Genomic DNA, 18,977 nt, shown 5'->3' with positions numbered 1-18,977 from the left:
TTGTGTGTTCTTTAAATTCACTGAATTCTTTTATCATGTTTATAATTGTTCTGTTGAGTACCAAGTCCCATGTTATCTCTAGGATGTTCTCATTGTAGTCCTCTAGAGAACTATTGGTACTTGATGGGGATATATTATCTTGGTTTTTCATGTTGTTATTTTTTCTCTGTGACTTTGACATGTGGATTTCTTTTGTAGATTCTGGTTCTTATGTGAGACTCAAACCTTCCTTTGTTGAGTTTAGATCTGCTTCTTTTTGTGAACTTTATGTGCCTTTGTGGTTTACTTTTTGGGCATGAATAGCTGGTTCCTCTAAGATTCCAGTTCTCTGTTTTGATTTTATATTGGAGTGGCCAGATTGCTTTTATCTTCAGGAGTTCCCAGAGAGGCCCAAGTCAGATGAGGATCAGATGCTCTCAGGCTTTTTCCTACAGTCTTGGATCCTCTCCAGGAAAGATTTTGGCCTCAGCAATTTGGGGGTTGGACTGGCCTGGGAGCCGGGCCCAGGAAAGATGCTGGTCTAGGGCAGCTGATGGCTGTGCCACCCAGAGATGCAAAGGAAGATGGGGGGTGGGAAGTGGCCCCAAGGGCTCCTGGGGACTGCACTGAGGAGCTAGGTTGGCCTGGATGCAAAGGATTAGGAAGAAGAAAGGTCAGCCCCAGCATCCAGGAAAGAGGCTGGTGGGTTGTGCAGCCCAGGGAAGCAGAGGGAGGCGAGGGTGGGGCCAGGCCCAGAGTGCTCCTGGGGACCCCAGAAGGAACTGGGTTTGTCTGGATGCAAAGGATCAGTAAGCAGTCGTGGTTCCCCTGGTATCTAGGGCACCAAGAGAAGGAATGGGACAGGACCCATGCTAAGAGGAGAGACCTGTGGGGGAGATTGGAGGGTGAATGAGGCTGGGGGAGTCAAGGCATGGAGGGCGATATTGACTTACCCCAGAGAGAGGCTGTGGGTTGTGCAGGCCCAGGGAAGCAGACAGAGGTGAGCCTTTCTCTTTTTTTGTAGCCTATAACATTTAATTAAGTTGCTTTCCTGAGCATGGGTTGTGGATTACTTACTTGAGCACAGGCAGCTTACCAGTGGTTATACCACTGATGAATATAACTCCCTTTCCCTCAAAAATCATTGACTACCTAAAGCTACTTGCCCAGGGATGGGCCTTATGAGCCCCTTTCCCACCCATGATATAGTGTTGATGGGTCATAGACTTCATTTTTAGAGGTTTTAGGGTTGTAGCAAACTTTGAGCTGGAGATATAGAGCTCTGCCCTATATCCCTTGAACCCTCATGAGCCCCTCCCCCCAGTATCCACCGGTGTGATCCATAGTGACAACTGCTGAACCACAAGGACACCATTACCTCCCACAGTCCATAGTGAATAGCAGGATGGCGTACACATGGCGTACATCCAGGACATGCATGGCACATATGTAATGACAGGCACCTGCCACAGCAGTATTAAAAAGGACTCTCAGCATCCCAAGTCCTGCACAGCCCCGTGTTCATTCCTCCCTCCCCAGTGCTTCCACTGCTGCCAACCACTGTCTTTTCCAGAAGCTTGGACTGGACTCTCCGGTAGACAGTGCGTTTCCAGTGCTGCCACAGCCTTTACTTCTAACCTCTTATTATTATTATTTTTTAATCCACAAATGTCTTTTTGTTTTGCCCAGAAGGAGGGAGGTATGGAAGAGAGATTTAGCATGCTCTGTTCTGATGGAAAGTGGGTAGTGGGGGAGGGGCACAACGACATTGGAGCTGCAGAAGTCAAAACAGGGCTTGGAAGCAGTGACACTCCTGGCTGCAGAAGGCAGGCATGTCTGCTTCCCAGAGCCCACCTCCTCACAGGGCCCTTCTCGGTCTCCCCAGGGTGTCCTGGAGTGGCATTCTGGCACTTGCTCTGGCTTCTTGCTCTTCCAGGCCCGTCTTCCTTTCTCCCATCCCTCACACAACCCTTGTCCCCTGCTCTAGATCCTTCCCGGTCAACCTTGTCGGTGTCCCATCCTATGCACCTGTGAGCTCTGCTCTGACTGCCTTTCCTCTCAAGTACCACTGAGCCCCACAGCACGCACAGTACTGTCAGACAGCTAGGAAACAAAGGAGAGAGAATGTAGAGTGTTGTCTTTCAGTCTCAATCTCTCGCTGTGGTTGAGTGGCAAGTCTCTCTCTTTTTCCACATGCCCTCCAGCACAGCGTTCACAGTAGCTGATTGCCCTCTGGTTTATAACTCTGTACTCTTCTGAGCTGTCCTAAAATGTTCATCTACGCCAGCCACTCACAACCTTCCTTTCTTTGTGAAGAAGAGGAGGTTGGAAACTTTCACTAACCCATTGGTCTTGGCTGCCCCTAGATTTTTCATTTTTGCAGACTAGACTGCAGCACATCAGCATACGCTATATGTTTGCTGTATTTATAGAGAGATCATGGGGTAAACTCTAGATACTGAAGCAGTGTCCAAAGGGCAAGGGCATTGGTCCTTTCATTGGATACCCGCATTGTGGCTTCCTCATGCATGCTGATCACCGATGAGGGAGAATTCCCCTCCCTGGAGGGAGCTGAAAGCCTTAGATACTGAACAATTTATTTGATAGAGAAATCCAGACCTCCAGAAATGGAGGTCTTTTTTGGGTGCAGTAGACAATCATGAGAGGAGCCCAAGTCCACCCACCTGTGTGTGTGGCCCATGCGCTCCCCTGCCTCCAAGAAGCAGCAGACAGGGTAGAAACTGAAGGGTCTACTGCCTGTCCTTGTGGGGCTCTGGGGCTGTTCCACAGAGGTTAAGCTAGGACCCTTCACATAGGAGTATAGGTACCATTGTAGCTGAAAGGAGGGGGTTTTAGACAGTCCTTGTCCTCAGGGATCCAGCGCTGGACATGGTTGAGGCCTTGGTCCTGGGGCCACACAATCATGGCGTCTCTGGATGCCACAGATGGGTCCTCTGAGAAGAAGTTGAAGGGCCGGAGCAAGAAGCCCACAGAGTTCCCAGGTGTGGCTGTGTTGGGGACATCCTCAGAGTGGGGAATGTGTAGGAAACCCACTGTCACCCAGGCCACCAAATCCTATAGGAGAGACACAGGTCTCAGTGGGCGGGGTTGTGTTGACTACCAGATGCTTGGGGCTTTGTCAGATGTGTCCACAAACTTCCTGAGATGTCCTCAATCCCATAAAAGAGGTGGGAAGATCTACCGTGACCCTTCAACTTCCCATATACTAAAAACCCCACCAAACTTCGGGGACTACCAGGCCTGTGGTAGGCAGTGGGGACCGGGCCAGTACCTCTCCTTCAATGTTCTCATTATTCTGAAGGAACTCCTCGAAGACCACAGGGGGATCCCAGGGGTCGTTTTGGTTGTAGAGGCTGCTGCTGTATCGCTCTGACTCCCGGTACTTAGTCACAGCCAAGGGGTACCTGCAGAGAAGAGACGAAGCCAGGTGGCTCAGGGGCTTCTGAGCCCCTCCAAGGGAACATCCTTAGGGCCAAGGATGGACAAGTTGCTGTTTCCTCAGAATGATTATTATTTCCTTGAATTCTACAAAGCTTCCCTTTAATATCCAAGGGCCAGGAACCCCATGAATGCTTCCCTTCCCTTCTCAAGTGCATAAGAGTAGACCCACAGTCACACACAGACTTGGTCTGGAAGACAGAAGCACAGGCAGTCAGAGTTACTGAGGGGCTCCCCAGCCCCTCTTCCCCAGTCCCCTAGGTCTCCTCACCTGGCCCAGGTGACAGCCTGCTCCTCCTGCCAGCCTGGGGGCAGCACCTGCTCAGCCATGGAGTGGATCTGCAGGCGATAGCTGCGTTTGTGGCCCCAGCGGTTCTTCTGAGGGCCGCTGAAGAGCAAGTACTTGGGCAGAGTCCGACCGAAGCGGAAGGCAGCCTGGCGCTCTCGGGAGTATTGTGTCTGCTCTAGTGTGGGCTGGACCAGCTGGTGTCTCGGACTCCAGGGGTTGGTGATGTTCTCCAGCTTCATCTGCAGTGTCTGGAAGCTGTTCTTGGTGTCTAGAGTCACGAGAGGAAAAGGACAGCGAGAGTCAATATCGAAACAGGAACCTTCCTGTTCCTTAAGGTCTCCATCATAAACCACATCTATAACCAGCTGCGAAGATGGAGGTCACTCATCTGGTCTTGGTGGCCTTGTTCTGTGATCAGATTTGATGTCAGGTATCAAAGTGCTAGGCAGTGTAATTTGTTAGTCACCTGGGCACTTTACGTTTTCTTTGCTACATGCACATCAACCTACCCTGCACCAGGCAAGGGCAGAAGCACACCCCACATACAGGGTAAGTCTAGGGCCTTGTTTACTACCTCCACGTTTCAGGGGCATGTATTATTTAATGTTGACAGGACACAGATGGAAGGAATGCGGCTGATTTAATTCAGGGAGTCTTAGCTCTTTTCCTGTGGCGTGAACTCATTCAAGAGAAACAGCTGAATGACTTGGGAGGGTCTTATCCTGAGTCTTACCTGCCACATCCAGGTCCACACGGTAGTGCACTAGGTGTGTGTGGATGTTGCCAAGCAGGTGTGTGTGTAGGCGAGTGCCGTGGCGCAGCCCCTCGGGCGTGTAGAAGGTGGCATGAACATAGCCAGTGGCGTGCATCTTGGTCTCCATCACCCCATTAGGGTAGAAGATGAAGTCCCAAACATAATCATAGTTGTAGACTGTTGAGGTGGTCCTCAGCACCAGCACGTATCCCTTCAGCCCTGCATAGAAGTTGAAGCCACCTTTAAAGTTGGAGTTAAAGTGGCGCCGAAGGGGCACCTCTGTGGGCATCTCAAAGACACAGAGGGCCCGTGGGTAGTGGACAGGACCATCAGTGTCATAGTAGTGGATGGCATCCAGGAAGGTGGCTGTGTCTGGACAGTCGATGCCAGGTGCCAGCTCATGAGTGACACTTCCCATGCCCCAGCCGACGTCAATATACTTAGTCTGCATGCCCGCAGGTGTGTGTCCTCCATACAGGGCCACAGCCTCTTGCACACTGACCTCGTATGCAATACGCTCACCCCCGAAGTGCACGTCAAAGATCTGCAGCCCAGAAGAGGATCTCAACTGGAAGGAGAAGGTCCAGCCTCCGTAGAGCACAGTGTTACCCTCCAGTTGGTATCGGGGACCATTGGGCTGAACCATGTGGGGGCCAGCCGCAGTGATGGGATGGGGAAATTCCCCACGGGGCTTGTAGGAGGAAAAGAGTGGTGGTTGCTCTGTACTCTTGGGAAGTAGTTCCTCGAGGACCACTGTGTCCACTTCTCCTTCCTCATATTTCCTAGCCAGTTCCTCTGGGCTGTTGTAGAATTTGCCATTGTACCAGAGCTGCTCCACTCTCCAGTCCTGGACATTTGTGCTCCCATGATCCACAAGGACCTCCAGTCCAGTGGGGTGCAGGAAGTAGCCTTCTACATAGCGCTGAAAGATGAGCCAGCTGCGGCGCTGGCCAGACTCCACGCCCCGGGGGGCCACATCCGTGAAAGTCAGGCACCGGTCCTTACAGTCTTGGAGTGAAAAACCAGTGGTGTTAAGAAAAAACTGATGCAGAGGCTTGGTGGCCTCCTTCAGGGTGTGGTACAGGAGGCCATACTCTGCTGCGGACATAGGTCTGGATGCCCAGGACAGCTGGTGCCCTGGCCTGGGGGCCAGTTCTCGCATGTAGGTGGGCCGTGGCAGGGGTCCCACAGCAAACTCAGTGACATTCGGGTGCTCTTGGGCACCAAAGAAGATGATGGCCCTGGCTTCCCGAACAGGGCACCTTTTCCCTTTATCCAGAAAGTTCAGCACGTGCTTCTTCTTGGGCGGCAGCATCTCAATGAGGAACACGGAGTTCTTGGCTAAAGTCGGTGTCTTGGTTGGCTTCAGTTCCAACTCCTTCCTGTTCATCAGGAAGCTGTGCACGGACTTCAGTTCCTGGGCACTTAAGCCTGCGAACACCCTAGCTTTGCCATACGGGGTCTTTCCAGCAGTTTCTGCGTCTGCCATCTGTAGCACCAAAATGACAGCTGCCCAGCCCACCGTCAGGCTCTTCCGCACCAGCCCCATGCTCTGAAACACAGCAGAGGAGAGAGGCCGTAGGTGTTTCCTCATCTATGAGCACCTCACCACACCTTGTCCCTCAGCCACAGTGTTATCCTACCTACTGAGCTTCCTCCTCCCACCCCAGCCGATGAGGGAGCGGAGATCTCTGAGTCCCCACTCCTGGTTCCCAATGCTGTCCAGTCATCTGTGTGTGAGTCCACAGGATTCCTCCCTGTTCTGTTTACCTCTTGTGAACATTCTTACATTCCCATGTTTTATTCTTTCCAGTGGGCTATTTCAATAGGGGGAAATCTCCTCAGTCAGGGGATGTAAGACACAGCAGCTCACAGATTGGTCCTCACAGACTAGAAAGCGCTTGTGCCCTGGATGGGCAGAGGGGTTATACTCACGATAAAACTAACTTAAAAAATGTGCGTGTGTGTGTGTGTGTGTGTGTGTGTGTGTGTGTGTGTATCTATGTAAAGATGGATGTGTGTGGGTGTATCTATGTAAAGATGGATGTGTGTGGGTCTGTGCAATGGTGTGTGTGTGTGTGTGTGTGTGCACTTGTAGGACAGCAGTCAACTTTATGTGTATTTCTCTTTCTCTTTCCACCCTGTTTCTTGAGGCAAAGTTCTTCATTTTTACCTGAGCTCTCTGATCGCACTAGGCTGGCTGGCTAGCAGGCCCATGGATCTTCCTGTCTCTGCCTCCTTGAGCTGAGATCACAAGCTGGTGCCACCACTTCTGGATCATCCATATGTATCTCTGTGTCTGCCTATCTATATATCTATCATCCGTCTAATTTTTATGTTTTTGAGAATTTCATACGTCTTGGGGACAGGCATCATTTCTGCCCCTCCCAGTCCTCCCTCCAACTCTCATTCCCCTCCCTCTCACTTCTCATCCTCCTCTCCCATTTTTATGTGGGTCCTGGGGGATCAAACCCAGGTCCTCTTGCTTGGGTGGCAACCACTACCAACTGAGTCATTTCCCCAGCAATAAAATACTACTTAGGGGGCCACATTTTGGAATGCTGTGTAGACATCAAAGTCCAGACTCTTGGGTCAAGCTGTATAGGTTTGAGTCCTGGCAGCTGACAACACTAGGGACTACTTTGTGGGAACTCAGCTACATTACGTGAATTCCCCGTTGTCTCAACTACAGAAATGAAATGACAAGGGCATTATGCTCGGCCCTGGGTTTGTCCAGAAAAGCAAACCAGAGCTTAAACACAAAGTGCTTACAACAATGCTGGCCTTCCAGGGACAAGTGGGGTGCTGGCTACTCTTTTTGTTCTTTAATGCAAACAGATACAGTCTGGGCCCTGGCACATCAGAGGTGCTGACTGGTTGGACTGAGTCTAGGCTCTGGGGGGAAGATGGAGACAACCTTGTTCACCTTCTCTGACCTCTCATTGGTGCACTCACATTGGGTTTCTTGACCATCCAAGGCTATGTGAATGCCTCTGTCAGGCCATGCTAGGTAGTAAGTCACAGAAATGCCCCTCCCTCTTTCCTTTTCTGGGGAAGCCATGGTCAGGATCTTTGTCACCTAAATGGAGGTAGTCCCCACTCCACCAGTAAAATACTGCATATACACACAAGGCAGGATCTCTGGGATGCTGGGTCTGAGGTAGTCACCCTCCATCTTTCCTTCTATCTGAGTAGGGTCTGTCTTGCTGGTCCCAACTGTGTATAGAGTCACTGGATCATAGCTCATGCACACATGCTGGCTGCTGTCTCTGTCATCAGCCTTGATTTCTCTAGATTCTGACCTGACCCTGATGCTGCTGGGCCTCAGTGGGAAGCCCTTCCCTGTGACATGTCTCTGTGATGAGCTGCCTTGCACCTGTCACTAGCACCAGAAGTCTCAGACTGAACCTGGAGTCCTAGTCAAGTGTTCTGCTGGTCCTCTGATTAGAAGCCTCACTCCTAGACTTTATCTTTTAGAGAGTTTTAGCTTCATAGCAACTTTGAACAGGCGGTATAAAGCTGTCACATGTCCCCCCTACCACACACCCCGAGCTTCCTCCACTATCAGCACCCACCAGCATGGTCCATGTGAGACAACTGCTGAGCCACAAGGGCACCCCTTTACAACCCGGAGCCCACGGTGTGTGCCAGGGTTCAGACTTCCTGTGCATCCAGAGAATCATGACAAGTGTGTAATGACAGGCACCCACCACTGTGGTGTCAGGGAGAGTTCTCACCATCCCCAAATCCTCTGATCTTTCTTGCTCTCCCCTCCCTGCACTTCAACCTCTACCAACCACTGAACTTCCACTGTCTTTCCAGAAGGCGGGGCTGGAAGGCTCCAGTAGGCAGCATGCATTTCCAGTGCATCCATGCTCTTTACTAGCGCCTTTCTTTACAATCTGTCTCCAAATACCTTTTTGCTTTGGCAAGTAGGAAGGAGATGCAGAAGAGACATTTCGAATCATCTGAGCTGAAGTCACAGGAGCAGCATGGGGTGGGACACAGCGACAGCAGACCACAGAGGGGGAAGGGAGAACTTGGCAGCCACTGTAGAAAGGAGGAAAGCCGGCTCCCTGCCAGCGACCTCCTTGCAGAGCCCTCTTCTCTCACCCCAGAGCTCCTGAAGTGGCCTTCTGCCACTCAGTCTGGGCTCTCCCACTTCCGGGGGAAGGGAGAACTTGGCAGCCACTGTAGAAAGGAGGAAAGCCGGCTCCTTACCAGCGACCTCCTTGCAGAGCCCTCTTCTCTCACCCCAGAGCTCCCGAAGTGGCCTTCTGCCACTCAGTCTGGGCTCTCCCACTTCGCAACCCTTCTCCCCATGTCTTCCTTCCTCCTGCCTGTCACACCATGCCTTTCCCCCTTAAGCTCACCCTTTCCTTGCAAGCTCGCTTGGTGTCCCATCAGAACGCACCTGTGTGCTCTGCTCTGGCGCTCCTCAGCTCTCAGCCTTTGTTCCTGGCCACTGACCCCTGAAGCCTTCTTGAAGATATTGGACCCCGCCCCATAGGGAGGGACAGGGTGAGGGATGGGTCAGCCTAGTTGAGTACATGGAACTCAGGGGGTTCCTCTCCAGAGGGATGCTGGGGCACTGCTGGCTGCAGCACAGGTGTCCCTGGACTGTTTCCCCCCGATTTCCCCTTTCACAGCACCACCTTTCCCAAGAATTGTCCTTGGCTTTCTCTGTTATGAGCTGTGTAATGTCATAATCTGTTAGTATAATGGCAAACTAAGAGATTAGAGAGGAAGATAAAAGGAAATTTACTAGTCAGTCCTTATCAGGAAGCATATCTGGACCAAAGCAGGGCTGATAAAGAGACACCCACAGCAAAACAGGACACTGGATGCATTTATAGAACTGGCAACCTGAGAGGAGGCCATTCGGAAGAGAGAAGTTGCTGAGTTGAGAACCTCTTGAAGAAATATTTTTCACCATCCTGGGGCCCTGGCAGAATTCAGAAAGGATAAAGGACAGGGCTAAAGGACTGCATCCTATTTTGTGTTCATACAGGTGATTTTTATGTGTTTATATGAATGTGTTTATAGGGTGATAATTCTCCTTTCCACTGCCTGCCTGGCAAATCATTTCAGTATCTACTGGCAACTAGATAAAGGAAGGAGAAAGCCGTCAGGTCAGTATTTTAGTGCTTTGAATGTCCCCAAGGAAAGGAACGAGCTTTAATTGTCAAAATGATGATGGTTACAGTGAAAACAAAAGCCTCCATCTTTAGAGTTGGGGATTCTCAGTTGTGGGTTCTCCAGCTTTATGGAGAGCTGAGGAGGTTTGGATCAGAAGGCAGTTCCAGGAACAGTCTGAATTTCGAAAGTCCAACCTGTTTTTCTCCCACAAAGGGAAAAATCAGTGGCATGAGAACAATTTGTGCAAGTTAAAAGTGAATGAGTCACAAGCACAAGAATGAAGTTGGATCCACACACAATGTGAACGTGAAGTAGACCAAGACGCTGTATGCATGGTGGTGCACGTCTTTAATCCCAGCTTTCAGGAGGCAGAGGCAGGTGGATCTCTATGAGTTCAAGGCCGGCCTGGTCTATATCATGAATTCCAGGCCAGCTAGGGCCCAATCCAAAACAAGAGAGAGAAAAAAAAGGAGACCTAAATGTTGAAGCTAAAATCATAAAACTCTTTTAAGAAAATGAGATAGCAAATCTTCTTAATCTTTGGTTTGGTAAGAGATTCTTAGAAATAACCCTAAAGTATAAACAGTAAAGAAATAAAGCAAGTAAGTTGGACACCAACAGCACTAACACAAATGTGTTCAAAGGACAGTTACAGGAGAAAATACTCACAAATCATGTACCTCAGAAGAGGGCTGTATCTAGACTATACAAAGGATTTATAACTCAATAACAAAATGACAAATTACTCAATTTAAAATGGATGAGTGGGGCTGGAGAGATGGCTCAGTGGTTAAGGGCAGGTACTGCTCTTGAGTTTGATTCCCAGCTTCCATGTCAAGCAACACATCACTGCCTTTAACTCCAACTCCAGGGAAAGCAGAAGCTTCTGGCCTTCTTAGGCACCTGCACAGACATGCACATATCCACACACACACACACACACACATAATTAAAAATAAGAATAAATTTTTTTAGAAAATGGGCAAGTATCTTACTAGACATTCGTCTAAGGACAACACATGGTTATTTGGTGAGCACGAGACACAGCACTTTTAGTCATCAGGTATGTGCACAGCAAAATAAGGACAAGTTGCAAAATCTTCTCTATGACTTTGCAATATCCAGTTAATTGACGACTGTAATTTTCCTGCTCTGCTACAGAATATTAAAGATGATTCCTCTTGCCCAATCACACCTTTATACACATTAATTGTTCCCTCTTTACCTCCACCCTTTCCTAAGCAACCATTATTTTATTTGCTACTGTCCTTTGTTTTGAGACAAGGTCTCACTATGTAGCCCTAGCCAGCCTGAAAGTCGCTCTGTAGACCAGGCTGGCCTTGAACTCACAGAGCTCCTTTTGCTCCTGCCTTCATCACTGTACCTAGCTCTATTCTTTACTATTATGAGATCAACTTTTTGACTCCTTCATATAAGTAAGAACACACAGAATTTGAGTTCCTGTGCTTGACTTATTTCACTTGAGATAACTCCCTTCAGCTCCGATGATGGAATGGTTTCCTGTACGGTCCTTGACTTTTCTTGGGGAGAAGAGAACAAACAACTATTCGCCCCCAGATAGGGCAACAGTGACAGACCAAAGAAACCATTCTACCTAAGTCTAGTTTGGTGAATCAGTAAGTTTACTGAGACTACTTACAAGAACATGAGTAACTCAGATATGGACCAAAAAGCCCACCTCAAGATGACTCATGAAACTACCTCCCTGGATCTCTCTGTCTGACTTGTAAGATGCTCTACCAGAGAGTCTCTTCCTTCCCAGCAATTGTTTGTTGCTTATATGACCTTGGGGAGGAGTCTTGAGTCTTATAACTTTCTGAGCTTCCTGAGTCTTGAAATTTTGTTAGCTTCCTAGGTCCCATTGGCCTCCCTCCTTCCTCCAGTAGGGAATGCTTCAGTTTGGGAGAAACAGCTAGACTGCGCTCCATCTTCTAGCTCTTACATTCTTTCTACCTCCTCTTCTGAGATGCTCCCTGAGCCTGGGGGTGATATAAATGTCTGCTTATTTTCTTCCATTTATGGATGAGCATTGGGCTGCTAAGCCGTAGCAAAAGTCACTTATTCTTGACCAGTTATAAACCTCTGCAGTAACCACCATCCACTACAAAAAAGTTTCTCTTCATGACCAAGACGTCACAACACCAATAGTTTGTAGGCATGAACACAAATGTTTAGAAGGCAGTTTAACAGGCATATTATATCTGTTTAATAAAACAATACCAGAGGCTGCCTTTCCAGCTGCAGGTCTTTGTCCTGGTCTACAGTACCAAATGTGGGTTACTTCCTGTGTCTTGTGCCCAAAATACAAGAAGAAAGCAGTTGTCTGCACCCACAATGGTTGTGCTGCTACTATTCTGGCAGGCATATCTTACCCGGCAAGTTGGTCAGATGGTATGCAGGGTCCATAGCTTGGGGAAAATCCTGTCTGCGGTAGCCTGTATAGTACCTCCTGGCACTATAAAAGCCAGCCAGAGGAGAAAGAGCTTCCAGCTCAGTCCTAGATTTCTCTACGTCCTGCAGCAAAAGGATGCAGTGTCATCAGCCACACGGACTTATCTTCTAGGTCTGGCCTGCAACCAGAAGCAGGAGCAGTAGCCCTTATGGGTGGGTGGGGCCTCAGGGAATTCCCTGGCAAGATTCATAGGGTGGTAGACTACCATGGGCACTGGTGTCTTCATTCAACATCTTTATGGCTTCTGGGAGTACCTTTCACACTCACCCAAGATGTCTTTGTTTAATTAAACTCCTTAACAGCTAATGTTAGTGTCTGTCCAGATGCTTTCCCAAATATGTAAGATGCTCAGGGGACAGCATTACATAATTAAACTTTTTTACAGATCTGGAAAGACATGTCAATTATTCTCAGATGGCTAAGGGGATGCTAAAAGAGAAATCTTAGCAAGGTCTAATACCACACAAAATGAGCTCATCACCGCCACTAGTCACTTAGTCAAAAGAGCAGAGTTGGCTACCACAGAATGAATGCCCCATTTACCCTTCATAACCCACAGTCATTTTTCATGAACCTTCTGCTCCCTCATCTTGAGGTGCTGTTTCCATGTCTTCTGTTGGCATTAACTCTGGTTCTGACAGGTTTGGGGCCAGCACTGTGGTCATTGCTCTCCATTGGTTATACCTGACTGCTGAAAGGGCCCTGGGCTGAGGCAACAGTCTCCACCCTCGGAAAGCTTTTGGGAAGAGGGAAACACACACAGCATACTCTGGTGGGTGGGGATAACTGTGTACCCCTAAGACAAGCTTAATCTTACACAGCATGCTCTGGGGATGGGGAAAACTGTGTGACCCTAGGACAAGCTTAGTCCTTTCCACCTGCACCACTTTGTCATTCACTCCTGTCAGCGCTTTGGTGAACTGTTGCTTAAGCTTCAAAGCCCTGTGAAGGCTTACAAGCACTGAATCTGGCTTCCTGTCAATGTTTTCTCTAGGAGCTCTGGCTCTAGAATGTCGTCACATTTGCCTAAGAATGAGCCAGACAGACCCACTTTGCCACCCTCTCATCCCCTTTTGATTGCTTTAGCACATTGTGAACTTGATCTACGTGCTGGTTTCAGCCGTTCAGATCTGCCAGAGCCTCCCACCTCATGAAGCTCAAGACCCACCATGGGGCGCAGCAAACCCTCTAAAACTCCGTAACAGTCCTAAGGTCCCTTGCTTGGCTTTTCTGTGAATATGGTCCTATATGGTCTTGTAAACTGGGCATCAAACCCTACTTGTATGCCCAATTCCCTTGGTAATGCTTCTAATTTCTCAGTTACCTTTTGTTCCTGATGTTCACAGGGACCTCAGTCAGTGATAGCAAGTGTCCCTAATGGCTCATAGGGCCAGTCCATCAGGGACTTACTTGCCTTGTATTGCCCCAGGTTTGTGTGGTGTTTATCTCAAGGAGGAATAGGGTAGATATACTGCTCAGTTTCTCAGACTGATCCCATCTGCCCCCATGCCCACACCCTTGTGATCCAGGCTGTGGGACGGTCTTAAATTTCTCATTCAAAAAGATATCCAATTTGTTCAGTGTGAATCCAAAGTATTCCCTGATTATCATCATTTCCTGTACTGGGCCGTTATTAAGGACCCCCGCCATCTGCTTGCTGAATCATGGATTTTCCCTTCTTCTGCATTAAAGGTCAGACCTGAGGGGCAGCTTTTCATCACTTTAATGTCTCCCTCTTCCTCCCTGTCTGATTATTCCCAGGGATTCTAAGGTTGTGGGTTTCAGGAAGGGCTCTCTTTCACATGGGTCTAATTCGTACATTCTTTTGCTTGCCTCCTGCTGTTGGCGAGCCATAGCCTCCATCTCACCCTCCCCTTTTCCCCCGTCCCTGCCAACTCAGAGGTTAATGTGGAGGATAGCTCCCATGTGTCTTTTTCTTGTTGTAAGTCCTCCCTTACATATGCAAGTTCTTTTGGGGCAGACAGCCAGGAGCCTCAGTGACATGTCTTATTACAACAAAGACCATACAACAGCTGCCATAGCTTGGATGCCATCCTGTCCCAAATACGCCACTTTTCAGGGACTGCAATGCATTTGTGAGTCTACAAGCTGATTTGGGAGGTGTCCCTGTCCTTGTATAGCAGACCTCATTCATCAAAGAGACGTGCTGTTCTATCACATAAAGGAAAGGAAGACAGCCACCCTGGGATCTCTCCAAGGATGCTCTACTCTCAGACAGCTTATCCTTGGTTGTATGTCCTATCCCTCATCACCAGAAGCCCGTAGCTGCCACTGTGGCAAGGAGACACACTGTCCCAACCACACTGGGAAAGGTGGTCATATTGGGATTGTCCCTGCCCATGCCTCACCCTCAGAAGGATCAGCCTAAGTAACATGTCTTACCACACATAACAGTGACTGTGTAACCACTTTTCCTGGACTCATTTTTGGTTCTGTCCACCCCAATTCAGGCATCATTTTTGTTGTGTGAATTTTCCTGAGGAGACATGAATAAATATCATTTTTACCCCAAGATAGGGTACAAATGACAGACCAAAGAAACAATTCCATCAACTCTAACTTGGTGAATTATTGATATCACTGGAGTTACATACACGGCCATGGGTGACTCAAAGACAGCTGTATCACCAGAAACCTATTCCAGCATGACCAACAACTTGCAAAAGCAGCATTCTTGTAAGCTCCCTGCCCAGCTTGTCAGCAGCTCCACTGAAGAGAGTGTTTTCCTCAGGAATTGCCTACAGCTTAGATAACTTTGGGGAGGAGCCTCATGAGTCTTGTAACTTTCGGAACTTCTTGAGTCTTGAAAGTTTCTTGACCTTTCTAAATCTTCCCTCTAGGATGGATTGTTTCAATTCGGAGAAAATAGGTGTGCAACACTGCCAGAGAAGGGAGTGGATACATACACACACCTTTATGCACACATACACAAGCACAATCTTATTTGATGGGGTATGTGGAGTAATATTACAAGGTGGAACAGAATGCAATCAACAGTGAAGAGCTGGTCTCCAAGGTTTGGAAGGAGAATTCCCTCCTGACTGCAAACGGACACCATATTTGATATAAACTGAATCGCTAAGTGATCATTTGTGACTGGCTGCTCTTATTTAACATAATGGTTTTAAGGATCATCCATGCTATAGCATGTGTACCAGTAGTACATACATATTATACATACACACATGTATATACACATACATAAGAAGGATTAGACCTGGGGAGATAGCTCAGTCAATGAAGCACTTGCCTCAAAAGCCCCATGCTCAGATCTCCAGGACCCACGTGAAGAGCTGGGTGTGGTGGTGCGTGCTTGTAATCCAAGGGATGGGCGGTGGAGGCAGGCAGGTCCCTGGAGCTCACTGGCCGGCTAGCTAGTTGGTGAAGCCTATTTTGCAAAGCTCCAGGCTAAAGAGAGACCCTGTCTCAAACAAAGTGTGGACGATGCCTGAGGAACATCCCAGATTGTCTTCTAACCTCTACACACATGCATTATGTGTGCATGCATACACACACACACACACACACACACACACACACACACACACACACACACACACACACACAAAGATGAGGAGGCCTTGTATGGGCCTATGAGGTCGAGTTTAGGCCAGCTTAACACAATTTAGGTCCATATCATTTAAATGGATGTCAGAGAAGACGGGAAGACAGGCTGAGAGACTGCTGGTCATCACTTCAGAGTTGGGATGGCAGTGAGAGCTAGAGCCAGTGAAGGCCTTACCCCTGCGGTACGGGGAAGAGGAGGGCAGAGAATGGTTTTGTGTGCATCTGCATAGTTGGGGCATACAAAGAGGGTTTCTTTGTCTTTATTTGAAGGACTGTTCTACGGTAACAGTACAGATGGCACAGAACAAATGCTTGAGAACTGACTGTAGGGTTTGGCATATTTCCCTCCAGACTACAAACTTCTGAGTCCTACTACACTGTCCCTTCTGCTTTAGCCTCCCCGGGCTGTTGCTACAAAGTGCTGCAAACCAGGAGCTTAAAACAGCAGAAATGGATTCACTCACAGGTCTGGAGGTCAGAAGCCTGAAATCAGGGTATTCAGGACCACACTTCCTCTGAAGGGTCAAGGACAGGATCCTTCCTGCCTCTTCCAGCTTCTGGTGGTGTTGAAAACCTGTTATCTTCCTCTGTCCATGGCTTGTGAATCATCACTCCAACCTCTGCCTCTGCCCTTAGTAGTGTCCTGCCCTGAATCTCTGTGTCTTTCCTGTTCTAGGGATACCAGTCATTCAATAAATCATTGCTCACCCTATGCCATCTGAAATAATTCACCTGTAATGACTCCATTTCCATATTCTGAATTATGGGAGGGATGTAGTTTGGGGAGAGCACCAAGCAAACCAGTAATCTCCCATCTCATTGCAGAGCACCAGGCCACAGCAGGTGAGTGAGCTCCAAGGGCTGCACTCTGGAGTGGAGTTCTGTGGCTCTCATGCCCATGTAGGGTATGACAGGACTTAGGAGAAGGAGGAGGGCTCTGTGGGAAGGGTGAAGGTGGTAGCTGAGTCATGTGATTCAGATGCGTGGTGTCTTTGGGTGATGTTGCGGGGTGCTCCATGAGGTTTGTTTTCTCTCACTGTGCTAGGGAGGTGGAGGTGAGGGGTGCCTGGGGGAAGGGGCTGGACTAAGGAGCCCCAAAAATGTGAGAAGAGAGGGACTTAAAGGAACCCAGTGGAGACCTAGGAGAAAGAGAAGGCTTTGAGGTGCCCAGAGAATGGAGGCAAGTGGAACCCTTAGGCAGAAAAGCTAGGGTGAGTTTTTTTTTTTTTTAATGTTTTAATTTTATGTGTATGAGTGTATTGCCTGCGTGTATGTAAGTGCATCGGTGTCATGCAATGCCCTAAGAGGTTGGAAGAGGGCATTAGATCCCCTGGAACTGGAGTTATGAACACTTAGCTGCCATGTGGGTGCTGGGATCTGAACCCAGGTCCTTTGCAAGTGCCCTCTCTCCAGCCCTGGGATTTTTTTTGAGACTGTGTCTGTATCCTAGATTGACCTTGAATTTGTGGCTTCAGATTCCAGAATATCGTGTTGTGACACTGTGTAGATGAGACCACGGGATTTTTTTTTCTTTTTTTATTTAACTATTAGAAGAAGCATTTCATTACAGCTTTAAAATATTCAATAACAATTTCCAGAGCAAAGATACATCTCTTTCAAAAGTGGCTGTAAATTTTTAGGTTCACAGTTGAATTAATACAGTTATACAATATTGAACTCAGTATAAACCCTGTAAGACATAAAATTGAATGACGTTTTAACCTTTAGAAAAGATCTCCATTTCATTTTAAAATATACTGCTTCCTATAGAAAGACTCATTTTTTTTTGTCTTTTTGAGACAGGGTCTCCCTGTAGTCCCAGCTGACCTGAACTCACTATGTAGACTAGCCTGGCCTTGAACTCAGAAAGATCTGCCTGCCTCTGCCTCCCAAGTGCTGGGACTAAAGGTGTGTGCCACCATGCCCAGCCAGAAAGACTTATTTTTAATGCAACTAACACTTAGATGGTTGGACATGTGTGTCTAATCTCTGTGTATCTGATTATTACTAGTCAGTCGGTTATACTCAGATCCTTGGCACCTGACTATGGATATAAAAGTCATCAGGTGGATTTCAATGGTAATGTTTATCACCTCTACTAATTAACATGAAGTAAATTTTTATGCTTCTTTCTCAAATATAACTCATTTTTTTACTTGTTGATTTTTTTTGTGTGTGTATAGGGACCCTCCCATAGTCTCCACCACTGCCCCACTGGAGCCAAAATACTCTGTCATCCCTGTTACTGTCCACTGTGTTGTCAGCACCCTTAGCCATTCCTCAGAGCTTGTCCATCCACTGAATCTAGTCAGTCTATCTAGAGATCCTTGTTTTAGGACGATCAGCTGTTCCTCATCTAGCAGCAATCAGTTGTCAATAGTTCTTTAGATAAGATTGGGGTCTGCTGTTCATTTTCCCAATTCTATGCTGGGTTACTGTCTGGGAGTCTCTTGGGCCACCCTGGCCAACAACTCAAAGGAAGGAATCACCTGTCTGACATTGTTTCTTGTTATGTAGCCTTTAGCTACATATGGACAATAAAAAATTATATTGACCTCTTCAATCTTTTGTTATACTTTCCTTTTGGGTGTTTAAGACCCTACAGTTGGCCCAGATAAACCAATTTATTCTTACTCTTAAGGCCGTTTGAGGATCTGTTCCTCAGGGGTCACATGGGCTTTGGAGGAGCCCCTGGCTCATTTCTTTTACCAGTTCCACCTATGTGAAGATAAAGTCAAAGGTCTTGGCTTCGCTTGGAAGCATGGAGGAAATGTTTCCTCTGTGTTGACCCACCTCTTTGTAGACTGGACACTAGTACAAGTCCATTTGATGGGGTCTCCATGGCCTCCTTGATCAAGAGGACAGGTGACTCACCACAGTTACAGGACATTTTGAGAGATGTTCATAGTCCCCTGGAACTTAGTCAACTTAGGAGGGCAAGGAGCAAAAACTGTCCTTTATGTCCCTCTGACCAAATTATTACAGGCCTCAAAGTATGACTGTTAAACATCCAAGAAGGTTAGTTCCACCATGTGCCATGTAAATAAAGCTTGGGAAAAGACCAAACAGTCTCAGATAAACCTTGCCTAGACAGATATTATATTCCTTGATGTAGTTGTGTGTATAACTTGTCAGTAGGTTGTTGGACTAATATGGCTCCCTCTGGTTTTTTAAAACTAGCTAGGCATTATTTATCTCTTGCATTGACTCACCCCCCCATCATGGTTTTCCGAGGAGGGAGGGAAGGGTATACAAGGAACCTAGGGGATAAAGGGAAAGAAGGAGCTCAAGAGAGG

At 47.9% G+C, this 18,977-nt stretch overlaps 1 protein-coding gene across 2 annotated transcripts; it reads right to left on the bottom strand.

The window, feature by feature from the left end:
* Positions 1 to 2,559: 2,559 nt before the first annotated feature.
* LOC103745300 (amiloride-sensitive amine oxidase [copper-containing]) lies at positions 2,560 to 8,950 on the bottom strand. Of its 2 annotated transcripts, none has more exons than XM_008847207.2 (5): positions 8,896 to 8,950; positions 4,461 to 6,033; positions 3,710 to 3,995; positions 3,272 to 3,404; positions 2,560 to 3,054 (listed from the first exon to the last, which is right to left on the bottom strand). In XM_008847207.2, the coding sequence occupies exons 2-5, from the start codon at positions 6,028 to 6,030 to the stop codon at positions 2,788 to 2,790; spliced, it is 2,256 nt and encodes a 751-aa protein (XP_008845429.1). In that variant the 5' UTR covers positions 6,031 to 6,033; positions 8,896 to 8,950; the 3' UTR covers positions 2,560 to 2,787. The 2 variants fall into 2 exon arrangements, with proteins under 2 accessions (XP_008845429.1, XP_017657202.1); XM_017801713.1 differs by lacking the exon at positions 8,896 to 8,950 and adding an exon at positions 8,398 to 8,531.
* Positions 8,951 to 18,977: the final 10,027 nt, after the last annotated feature.

The sequence above is a fragment of the Nannospalax galili genome, unplaced genomic scaffold (assembly GCF_000622305.1).
Source record: "Nannospalax galili isolate Female #2095 unplaced genomic scaffold, S.galili_v1.0 scaffold302, whole genome shotgun sequence".
Classification (NCBI taxonomy): domain Eukaryota; kingdom Metazoa; phylum Chordata; class Mammalia; order Rodentia; family Spalacidae; genus Nannospalax; species Nannospalax galili.
This window is presented reverse-complemented; position numbering and strand designations above follow the sequence as displayed.